The sequence below is a fragment of the Peromyscus maniculatus genome, chromosome 19 (assembly GCF_049852395.1).
Source record: "Peromyscus maniculatus bairdii isolate BWxNUB_F1_BW_parent chromosome 19, HU_Pman_BW_mat_3.1, whole genome shotgun sequence".
Lineage (NCBI taxonomy): Eukaryota > Metazoa > Chordata > Mammalia > Rodentia > Cricetidae > Peromyscus > Peromyscus maniculatus.
In genome coordinates, this window is record NC_134870.1 from 65,971,622 (window position 1) to 65,983,773 (window position 12,152).

A 12,152-nucleotide genomic window follows, 5' to 3' on the forward strand; every position below is an offset into this window, starting at 1 on the left:
GTTTGGGTGGACTGACGAGCAGCACTCCACCCTGGCTTTGAGTTTCCTCTTTGATTGCTGACACTACCCAGGCCTCCTGAATATTTATACACCCTCCCCCCCCTCCTACCAATTTAAGGTTATTCTAGTCATGAGTGTCCACGGAAAGTCTTCAGGGGCCTTCCTGACTGCCTGGCCCCCCAAAATAGGCAAGCTCAGCTTTAACTTAGTCCCAAGCACCCCCTCCCAGGAGCTTCCAACAGAGAAAGAAGCAAAGGTCTGAAGAGTGTTGGCCCAGCAGCACGGATGGGATGGTAGTGTTTGCTGACTGAGTCACCGTTTGTGACATGACACTGGGGTGTAATGTAGAAAGAAAAAGGAAATGCCTGTTTCCGCATAAGCCAAGACGTAAAGTCTTCACAGAAGGCCCTGTCATACAAATGAAAAATAAGGCCGTTGGAATTGCAGCTGGCCAGGGCATGGAAGAAAAACCTGAGGGAGGGTGGTCTAGCTCACACCATCTGGATGCAACACCTGGGATCCGAGTGGTCAAGGAGATGGTCTGGGGAATCACCGCCTAAAATCGATCTCCTTTCCTCCCCCAGGCGGATGATGAGAGGAATTACCACATCTTTTACCAGCTCTGCGCGGCTGCCAGCCTTCCTGAATTTAAAGAGCTCGCTCTAAGTAAGTCAACAGGTACACGGGGGTCCTCTGCAAGGGCAGCCGCCGCAGCAGGCAGCCAGGAGCTCTGCCCAGAACCCTGGGTTGTGGGTTCTTGTCTCAGCTCTGTCCCTGCTGTGGTCCTGCCCTTTAGTCCCATCAGAACCTCGCTGCCAGTTAGTAAAGCAAGTTAACTATATCCAGGCTACCTGCAAGCAATGAGCTGCGGGGACAGGGTGAGATGCGGGGGCGGGGCGACCTGTTTTGCAGAGCGGTGAGGTTGTCACCACTTTCAAAAGTGTGATGGTTCAGTGGGTGCCGCACAAGCGTGAGGACCTGTATTTGGATCCCCAGTTTGCCATGTGTGATTCCATGTCAGTAACTCCAGCACTGGGAACGGAGAAAAGAATTCCTGAAGTTCTGTGGCCAACCAGCCTGCCTAGCTGGAATAGATGGACTCAGGCTCAACAAGAGGCCTTCGGTTAAACAGTAGGGGAGAGAAGTGAGAAAGGAAGGCATCTAATATGACCCCTAGCCGCCACGGATGCACACAGACCCACACAAGCATGTACATATACAGCATGCATGCACGGATTTTTTTTTTTTTTAAAGAAAAAAATGAGTTTCTTCTTTCTGCATCATGAGAAATGGGTCCCTTTCAGAAGATCTAGAGATTTATATAATGCTCATCACTTTTCCTTTACCATTGTGTGTTAAGTCATATTTCAGGGTTTGAGACAAAGGATAGGAACAGTGCTGGCCATGGTGGGAAAGGCCACAGAGCACACATAGGCAGGATAAGTCACAGTAAGGACAAGTGAGACTCAGTACTGCAAAACTATGGATCCCTTCTGAACAGGCATGGAAGTTTCTAGCATATCCATGGTTGAGCACTCACTAGAAGGAAGTGGAAACAACCAAAAGTGCCTCTCTTGTCTCTGTAAAGTGAGTGGGCACATCCTTTGTTTTCCCCACAAATGCGTTAGCAAGTCCCCCATGTTTTGAGGCATTGATAGGGGAACAGTGGTAGGCTGGCTTTTATTCCTGGCTCTGTTGCAGGCAGCATCTCTCCTTGGACTGGAGCTCCTGCCTCGTCTATCTGAGACTAGATGAAGTCTTGGTTCTGAGACCTCAGATACTGAGTGATGAGGGGCCAGCCTGGAGCTGAACAGCATCCTGCCCTTGGCCTCTTATCTGTATTTGGGTCTGTGTAGAGAGAGCCTTGGCTAAAAGATGACGTAAAGAGTTGGTTTGTCTAGGCAAAGGCTAGTTGGTCTTTGCATCTCTGAGATAAGCAGATTGCTGAGGCCATGTCCCCAAATCTTAGCTATCCTAAGGATCCAGCACGGGTCTCATCTGTGCCCTTAGTAGCTACAATCTATCAAGTGGTGTCTTAGTCACTGGTCTCTGGCTGTAAGGAGACACAATGACCACAGCCACTCTTACGAAATAAAGCATTTAAGTGGGAGCTTGCTTACAATTTCAGAGGTTTAGTCCATTGTCATCTTGGTGGGGAGCACGGTGGCATGCATAGCACTAAAGAAGTAGCTGAGAGCTACATCCTGATCTGCAGGCAGAGAGAGACAGACTCTGGGCTTGGCATGAGCTTTTGAAACCTTGCAAGCACACCTCTAGTGACACACTTTCTCCAGCAAGGCCACACTTCCTAATCCTTTCAATCCTTTCAAATAATGCTGCTCCCTGGTGACTAAGCATTTGAATATATGCCCCCTTGTGGGCAATTCTTTTTCAAACCAGAAGAGTGGTTCCAGGATTTGCTTCCCTCCTGATTAGTTCCTGTGGTGGTTTTTGTATGTATTACTACATATCTTGATTCATTCATGAAACTTGACTCAAGCCATGTCAAGTCAAGTCATATTGAATGATACAGCTATGGGTTCTACCATAGCTTAGCCTATCAATTACAGTATGGAATAGTAATCACTATGTCATAAGAAGCATAGTCTCAGGCCAAAGCGTCCTCTATGAAAAGTCCTAGTTTACTCGGAACCCTGAAAGGACACATTGGATGGCACCCACTGTGCTGGTCTGTCTTGTGCAGTTGCTGGCAAGTCTGATCCTTCCAGGGTTACCATAGCTTCCCAAGGACAAGGATTGCATGCTCCCAGCTAGTCAGTGCAGGTTCTCAGTGGCCCTTGTTTGAACAACAGCCTGACCTGGGGCCTTTTGGGTTAGATGCCAGCTCTTAGTCGAGAGTGACCAAATAAGCAGCCATGAAAAGGACCACCATCCTCCTCTTGTCTTCCTAGAAGGGGGGTACGGTGGGGTTTTCATAGCTGACCTGCAGAAGCACTTTTTCTCTAAGGTCGGTTTTATGGACAATTAAATACTGACAAGATCCACCTGGCTGGCCACTTCGTCCTGAATGGAACTTTAATAGGGAAGTTGTCTAACTTTTCATCTACATGAGTTGTATTGAGGTTTAAAATGGCTTTTCCTTATCCGCTGTTAGTGAAAGGTACAGACTCCCTGGGCTTCTGCCAGGATCCTTGAAAATTACTCAATACAATCAATTTCTTGCATCTTGCTTGGAGAGAAATGAAGAGCCTCTGATAAGCCTATGGCCTTGTGGGTGGATTGGCTATGAGCCCTGAAACTGGGTTTTTGGTTTTGTCGATAACCCTGATAAATAGCTGAGAAAGTCAAATACACGGACTGGCCAAAAGCTCCAGGAGATTCCATAGACACCATAATCCTTCTCTTGTTCTTAACATAAAACACATTATACAAGAATCTCTGGCGCCCTGGCATGAACTTGTGCATTTGTCTGAAGGTGGAAGGCATGGGTTTGTGTCTTGTCTCTCAGATTCTTCCACTACACCACTGCTGTTCTTTATGCTTAAAATGACCTTGGGAAATTAAGAAGGAGGTCCAGTGGTAATTTTGTTAGGGAATAAGTGATGGTAAAGTTCCCATCTTCCTTAAATCTATTGCTCAGGTGCTTAAGAAAGTTCCCCTTCCTTTTTGCTATCACACGTGTGTTGATACAGTTTTATAGCAGTCACCACAGACTTGCACAGGTCAGAGTACAGCCTGCCCAGGTGAGGTCCAAGCTCTGTGACATTGGCCTTGATGTTTGGTACTCCAATCATAGATTGACGGCCTCTTTGTGCTCTGGTGACTGCCTGGGCTATTGTCTGTCTGATGAACCAGCTAATAGGCGTTTTAGTATTTATTTCTCCTTGTAAATTCTTAGGAAAGAGGGGGAGGGGGCAAGGAGGAGAGAGAGATCACAACTGGATCATGAGAGATGCTGTTGTTCGTGGGAAGGCTAGTGCTGGCTTCATGGACCTGAATGGAAGAGAGCTGAGCTGTTGCGTGATGATAACTGGTGACTGCAGCAGGCAGAAGCAGGGGACAGGGAGGATCTTGTTGATAGCAGTCAGGTCCTTTGGCAGGTGACCTCTGCAGACAATGTCACCCAAGCCTAAGAACCGACCCGGCTGGACCTGAGTTTGGAAATGCAGAGCAGGAGAAGATGGAGGTGATCAGTCAGACACAGAACAGCAAGCAGTAGGGCCCTAGCTGTTGACAGTGAAGGATCTTTGGAAGATGCTGAAAATGTCTTCCCTCCAACGCAGAAGCCAGATGTCTCCTTTAGAGTCTCTAGTGACCCTGCTGTCTTGGCTGACATTCAGTAATGAGTAAAAAAAAAAAAAAAAAAAAAAAAAAAAAAATCAAAGTCATGGGACACTAAAGATCAATCATCTCTTCAATGGAATGTTCCGGTAGTAGGCTCTCCATCCTGGTCATCCCCCGGTGAGCCTGTGCGCTCCCCCTCTGCCCCTTAGCATGCTGTAGTCATGCTCAGTTTACATGCTGGAAAGTGGGAGCAAATGGAGTAAGTCTTCTTAAGGTGGCACTGGGAAAGTTGCCAGTAAGCTATTTTGAAAAGTGAGTACAAGAGGAGGAATTGCTTTATTAACCTTTTAGATCTATTCTTGCTCAGCACCCTGAGCCTGTAGAGCAATTAGCTATGAAAGTGCTAAGTATGTTTTGAGCGTAAGTCATACAAATTTGCTTCTGTTGAAGCTCTGAGAAGGTCAAAGGCTGAAGTCCTTTCTCTTTCAGTTCAAGAATCTTGGCCTCCGTTCATCTAAGTAGGTTAAGTTCATCCTCCAGCAAACCTCTCTCAGCTCACAGTGGATGCTCTTTGCATTCCTTTCTACTGATTCATATTCAAGTCTAGGCCTAGCCTATTGCAATGGTGGTTGTATAGTCGACATGAATGTGTAGTCCATGCTGGGCCTGGCAGTGTTTAGTACTCGGTTTTTCAGAGTTGTTGGCAGGCTTCATTGTGACCTGGAGCATTGCTATGACATAGGAGCAGCGCCAGGACCGAGGTAAAGAAGAGAAAATGGAGGTGGTTAGGAACGGTCAACCGCATGACAAAGGGACGGCAGAGGAGCAACTGTGAGGAGATGGGCATGTGCGGGACAGGAAGAGAAGGAAGGAAAAGCCATGAACCTGGAGGGGTGGAAGGTGGCCATGCCACAAAAGGTTTAGGACATTGACCCTTGGCTGGAGGGCGGTGAGACTGTTGAAGGACTTTTATGTAGGAAAGTGATGTGACTGAAGTCACCAGCAAGGCAGGGGGTGGGGGCAGTAGCGAGTCTTTCTCTATCCCACCTGCCATCGCCCAAATCACAACACAGAGACTTACTATTTATGAAAGTTCAGCCGGTAGCTTAGACTTGTTTCTAATTATCTCTTATAACTTAAATTAACCCATTTCTAGTCATCTATCTGCTGCCATATGGCTCATGGCTTGTTACTTCATCTCCTACACATCATGTTTCCTCCGCATCTTGCTGAAGACTCCCTTCTTCTTCCCAGCATTCTCTCTGCCCTGGAAATCCTGCCTCAATTTTGGCTGTTCAGCTTTTGATTAAACCAGTCTGAGTGACACATCTTCACAGTGTACAAAAAGATTATTTCACAATGTGAGGGGCCGAGGTTGAGAGAGTATAAGCCAAAATACAAAGATGGGTTTAGAATCTTTCACAACATTCCCCCCGACAACACTTGGCGAAGGTCAGACTCATAGAATTAGCAGGTGGCAGGCAGGCAGAATGGAAAAAGACCATAGATGTTCTTGGGAGAAAAGTTGAAAGACATGGTGTTGAAGGACTTGGAGTTGCTGTGGAGTGTGTTTAGCTGACGTGTATTCAGTGTACATTACCAGTTCCAGGGAAAAGTATTTGGTGGTGGTGGTGGTGGTGTTTCAGGGAAAGAGGAAAAGCAGCCCATGTCCGGTCTTGGCTTCCCATCAAAACCAAGTGTCATACACACCAAGCATGAAGTACCAGGCAGAGCTGTCCTCACACTATGTCAAAGACTTAAGTACTTCCCAAAGATAACTTTTTTAAACTTGTGTGTATATGTGTAGGTATGTGTACATGAGTGCCAGTGCCCACAGAGGCCAGAGGCTCCAGACCCCCACAAGTTGGAGTCACAGGAGGTTTTGAGCCTGCTGGCATAGAGAGGTGCTTAGTGTCTAACTTGTATCCTCTCTAAGAGCAGTGCATGCCCTTAACCGTGGAACCATCTCTTCAGCCCCTCCTCACCCCAGTAATTTTTACTGGACTAAGTCATTGTTCTTCATTAAACCTCTGAGGCCAGACCCTTCAGAGGAGCAGATGTTACCATCCTCTGAGTAATGCATTCCAAGTGCTTGTTGGGTATTTGCCCTTTGCGAAGCTTGTCTCGCACTTGTAAAACACTACCGACTCTCCTGTCTTTCCAGCTGCCAAGGCTGTCAGAGGCACAGCTGAGGGAGGGGACAGAACACTAAGGATCATAGTCCTTCCTTGTCCTTACAGCCCCGACTTTGTAAAACAGACAAAGCCAAGTCCCTGACACCCTCCACTGCCCCTCACTTGTCAAATGTGGCTGCTGGATGAATATCATCCAAGGCCAGAAGTGTGAGATTCCAGGATGTAACTCTAAGTATATATTTTCCTTGTATGTTAGGTCCTTTAAAAAGTCCAATCTGAATTAAGTGATGTTAAACTGAACTTCCCATAACTGTTTACCTTACCAGCTTATTCACCATGCCAGTTTTATATGCACACAGCCACATACTTCGAGTACAATACAAGTTACTTTATTGCTCAGTTTTCTCTCTCTTTCCATTGCCGATAGGGTATTCTAAAGGATGATGCATCCATCTAATACCAAAAACTGGTGTGAGCTAGCATGTTCAGAGTAGACATCCTCATAGGTGGTGATCTGGGGGTGATGAGGAATGAAGATCTCTCTAGTGTCTCCCTTCTTCTGCCTCCCACAGCATGTGCAGAGGACTTCTTCTACACGTCCCATGGAGGAAACACAGCCATCGAGGGTGTCGATGATGCAGAGGACTTTGAGAAGACCCGACAAGCCCTCACACTCCTTGGTAAGCAACTGCTGAGTGAGAGCGGCCGGCACAGGGTCTGGAGGAAGTGAGGGGAGGTCTCACTGGCTGACCTGCTAAGTCTTCTGAGCCTTGCTGAATGTTTTCCTGCACTCTTACCTCTCTCAGTCCACAGGCTCCAACATTTACAATTTGGAAGTTTTCTTAGATATAAGCTTTTGGGCCAGGTACTGCGAAATATCCCGCCACTTACTTGGGTGTTGAAACAGATGAAGAAAAACCCAGTGAGGCCATGTCATTGTGTGCTGTGGTCTGAGTTCAGAGGCAATGTGCGCTCCCCCCACACACACCAGAAAGGCCCTCCCACTGAGCCAGACCACCTGCATACTACCAAAGCATCTGAGAAGCAGCAGCCCCCAGTGTCTGGGAGCCCTCGTGGTACTCCTGGTAGCCCTGGTGTGCTAGCTGTATGTGTTGCAGTCTTTGAAGTAGGAAGTTCTCTGTGACTTTCAGTAGCAGATGAGCCTGGGAGCGCTGGGGAGAATTGTCCCTATCTGAGCCTGTTTTAGGGGAGAAGCACTCCCGGGTTCATGAGATGGAAGGTGTAATTCTTCCTAACTGGGAAGTTAAAATAGTCAATCCTGGGGCCTGTAGCCAGGCAAAGGGGAGCTCAATGTAGCCTGAAACTCAGAAAGTGACTCGGATGGCCACGGTGTCTTCCCCACCTCTTCTCTGACAGAGATGGAGCTTTTGGCTTCTCTGTCAGGTTGCTCAGAGCAGCATCTGTTCAGTTCTGTGGTATAAGCCAAGGTTTGTCAGGGTTCAGATTAAATGTGAACAAATTGGACACGCCCTAGTCTCTATGGGAAGGAAATGGAAGGCGTGTGCTGTGGTTCCAGTGTGGCCACTTCTCTGGATAGCTGAGACATGGGTAGAGTTCGCCCTGTGTACCTGTGAATGATCAGGAGACAGAAAGCACTCTAGTTGTTCCAGCATCTTTATAATTTGAGCAACAGTGAGTGAGTGACTGTGGAAAGGCCGAAGTGGACACTGAAGACAGAAGTCAGGGAGGTGAAGTAAGTGCTGCTGTGGCTAGTATAAGGGTCCGGACATCCCGGGGACTGTTGAGTAGAGGAACCAGAGTTGTGGATAAACTTCAGACCCAGCTAGGAAGAGGGCAGAGTGTGCCCAAGGCTAAGGACGAGCGCCCTGAACAAGTAGGCTCGGCTGGACCTGAGTGTGGTGGATCCCTAGGGCCAATGTGAGCTCAGCAGGGAGATTGTTGGGCTCTTGGGTAAATGGTGAAAACCAGGAGGGACCAGACCCAAGATGGGGACAACTTTCTGCTGCCTTTGCCCTTGGTTCAGAACCTTGATGCTCTGCCAGTTGGCACGGAGCAGTTCCCAGAGGGGAGGACATAGAGAATATCTCGATACCGGCACTTCTGGCTTCCCCCAGCATCACACACCGTACTGATCTCCACAGTGAGGGACTCAGGATATGTGATGCTGAGCAGATGTGTTCTGCCCAGTCTGCCAACAGGAGAAGCACTCACCACGGGGCTGTTGCCCATTCTGGGCTACTGTGAGCAATGAGCAAGAGCTGGTAAGAGGGGGGTGGATACCTCCCAGGCTCTGATTTAAATACCTCTCATAGCAGATCCCAATTGTGAAATTATTTCAGTAATTCTTTCTTCTCTACTCTTTAATAAATGTTCTCCTTTTTAATTACAGAGGTTGGAAATACATTGTCTTAAGATATAAAATAGTAAAGAGTTTAGGCTTTGTGAGCTGTGTGGGTTCTGTTGCCTCTGCTCTTCCCTGTGGCAGGAGCCTGCAAGCAGCCTCAAATAAAGCAAGTGGGCAGGACTGTTTTATGAGGTTACACAAACAGCCTGTGGGCTGGAGAGTATGGCTGTCAACCCTTGTTTTACTCATTAGGTTTAATTGATGGTTTTTTTACGTTTTTGAGAATTTCTTAAATCAGTACTGTATTACATCATTTCTACCCTTTCTCTCCCCTCCCCCACTCATCCTATGTCTCCCACACACTAGTCTCAAATTTATGATGTATGCATTCGGATCATGCAATGTTGCTTATATGTACATGTGCTAAGACTGAATACTTGGGATCCGGTAACCTATCAGGGAGCTCATCTTTGTAGAAAACTGATATTCCCTCCCTTAGTAGCCATTGGTTGCCTGTAACCCTCCCTTAGCAGCCATTGGTTGCCTATAACCCTCCCTTAGCAGGCATTGGTTGCCTATAACCCTTCATTAGCAGCCATTGGTTTCCTGTAACCTTCCCTTAGCAGCCATTGGTTGCCTATAACCCTCCCTTAGCAGCCATTGGTTGCCTATGACCCTCCCTTAGCAACCATTGGTTGCCTATGACCCTCCCTTAGCAGCCATTGGTTGCCTGTAACCCTCCCTTAGCAGCCATTGGTTGCCTGTAACCCTCCCTCAGCAGCCATTGGTTGCCTGTAACCCTCCCTCAGCAGCCATTGGTTGCCTGAAACCCTCCCTTAGCAGCCATTGGTTGCCTGTAACCCTTCATTTAAGCATGTGACCTTGTGAAATTTCCCCCATCCTTGTTGGCATGTCATCTCTGTGGTCACTGTGCAGGTCTACTTTAGGAAATCACATTGTTGAGATTCACGGGTACAGCCTTCCTGTCATGTCTTAAAAGACACTCTAAGAGCAGGCACCCTGGTTCTGTGGCTGTTGCAATCTTTCCATTTCATTTTCATGATTTCCCCTCCGCCTTAGGTAGAGGGGTTGCCCTGCAGTGTTGTGTCACTTATCATTTATAGGCATTAAGCATGGAATGTTTAGTTTTTGCTTGTTCAGAGGATCCCCTGATAAGGCTTCCTTGTTGGTGATGATTTTCCTTAGCTGGTGCTTGGGCTGTCCACTTTGTGGGTTATCTGGGGAAAATGTTAACCCTAGTAAGACCTGTCTTTGCCCCTCAGTTATACAGGTGCTATGGCTGTTGTAGTTTGAGTGAAGCATGGCCTTAAGGAGAAGCAGATGTAGCTAAGGGGCAATGTGGCCAACAGCTGCCATTTCTCCAACAGAAGGCAACTTGACTAACATCCATCATACCGTTCTGTCAACTTTTTTAATAAGCTTGAAACACTCTGAAATTTGAAAAGAACTAATGCCTCCAAGCTAAATCTAAATCTTAAGAGCTATGCCTTTGGTAATTGATGCAGGCAAATAACAAATCTGATGATCAAGTTTGTTGCCATAGTGTTTCCAGGCTGGGAGTGTTTCTGTCGCCGTTGGGGTATGCATCACCAGACAAACAGCCACCTTTAGCTGGCACTGCCCATAGCTGGAATGGTGATCCCAGGGGTGTGGTGGAGTGGTCTCCTTTTCTTCCCCTGTTGGCCCTGTGGTTGTGCCACAGATGTTTGCAGGATATTAAGTTGGGAGAGAAATGACTGCAGATAAATGGCCATCTTTATTAAACTCATAAAAGCATCCATAAAGTGTCTGGTTGAAATGAAGTCCAAAAATGAGTCAATCCTTCTGCTGCCTCTCTGTGCTCCTGGATAAGTTAAATGATGATGTGCCCCATCTGGTGTGATCCAGAACAAGCAGAGTGAGGCGATTTCCCTTTCAATAGGAGCCCCTTTGCCCTGTGAGTGGTAATTACTTGGCCTGGCTGGTTTTAAGAGTCATTAACCCAGGAAGGAAAATCAAACAATTTTTAAAGTCCTTAAAAAGGGTAAAAAGTCCTTTCTACCATAGGACAGATATTGGATGTTACTCACGTGTCTTTTTCCCCTTCAGGAGTGCGGGAGTCCCATCAAATAAGCATCTTTAAGATAATTGCTTCCATCTTGCACCTTGGGAGTGTGGAGATTCAGTCCGAGCGTGATGGAGATTCCTGCAGCATACCAGTAAGTGGCACCAGAGATAGAATGTGCACGCTGAACTCGGATCCTCCAGCCTGATACCATGGGCATTCGCCTCTGTGCTTAGAGGGCACCCCTTGGTTATTTATTCTGAGCAATAATGACTGCTGTTTTTCTCACTGATAATTTTTTTTTAAAAGAACCAATCTATTTCGAATCAGCCATCAAGTTTCTATCACTGGGACAGGGGATTTAGTGGCTAGTCAATAAATTTGTTTGATGGGTTCATTTCCCAAGTACTCTGAGGTACATAGACTTCTACACCATGTCATCAATCTATTGAGTACCTTGTGGGCCCTGACTGAAGTCTTTGCAGCAAGGGAATAGGATATTGGACTCCATAGTTGGTGGCTGCTTCTAAAAGAGCTGGCATTCTAACTGAGAGCCAGGATGGGATGGCTCGTGCTGACCTTTTTCCAGCACAGTGAGGCATCTGAGTCGAAGGCCTACCAGCTAAGATGGCTCCTTAGAGGTTTTTGATAGAAATCCCTTCCCCTGAGCTTAGTGCCGCCACTGACGTCTGGTGGACAGGAGTGTCTGTGTGGAATGGAGGATGCTGGAGGGAGTTCATGTGATGGGGTAGACAGCAGTTGCTGTGGCCTGCCTGTACCTTAATGCTGTTGGCCAGGGCTAAAACTGGCACTCTGACCTTGAACAGGTGTATCTGCCATGTTTCCACATCTGTGCCTATTTGTGACTAGCCTAGAAGGAAGTATAAAGTGTGATTCTTACTTCTCAGGATGTGGAATTTAAATAATAGGATTCTAGGAAAAGTCCAAAGATGTCACTACAAAATCCAGATGTGGGCTACAAAATCCAGATGTGGGCTACAAAATCCAGATGTGGATATGTGCCCATGCCACGGTCTAGAGTTAACAGAAGTTCAGAATGTTCCTGCCTTTAGGGAGGAAAAGACCTGAACTTTCTCTGGTTTTAAGAGAGTTCCTCCCCAACCTCCACTCCAGCCCCACACATGATTCTTAAGTGAGAAATGTTGTTGGGCATGAGATGGTTCCTGGGCTGTCACCCCCTCCAGCATGGACTCTGTAGCGTCATAAAAGCTTTGAGGCTCCCACCTCTGAGAAAGATAGGGTTTTGGAGCTTGCAGGATCCCAGAGCAGTTTCTGACTTCTGACCTTCACAAGCTGCAGTGCATGTGTGCGCTGTGGGGTGGGTGGAACCTCCAGTGCAATAGAGATGTCAGTGATGATG

General features: G+C 47.2%; 1 protein-coding gene across 6 annotated transcripts in view; it reads left to right on the top strand.

Moving 5' to 3' along the window:
* Window positions 1-12,152, top strand: part of Myo5b (myosin VB) — a 309,643-nt gene that overhangs the window by 176,264 nt on the left and 121,227 nt on the right. For all 6 annotated transcript variants that reach the window (XM_015992657.3, XM_076555509.1, XM_076555510.1 and 3 more), the window contains 3 exons: window positions 585-666; window positions 6,953-7,060; window positions 10,816-10,925. In XM_015992657.3, coding sequence (XP_015848143.2) covers window positions 585-666; window positions 6,953-7,060; window positions 10,816-10,925 — 300 coding nt within the window. The remainder of the gene's footprint in view (window positions 1-584; window positions 667-6,952; window positions 7,061-10,815; window positions 10,926-12,152) is intronic.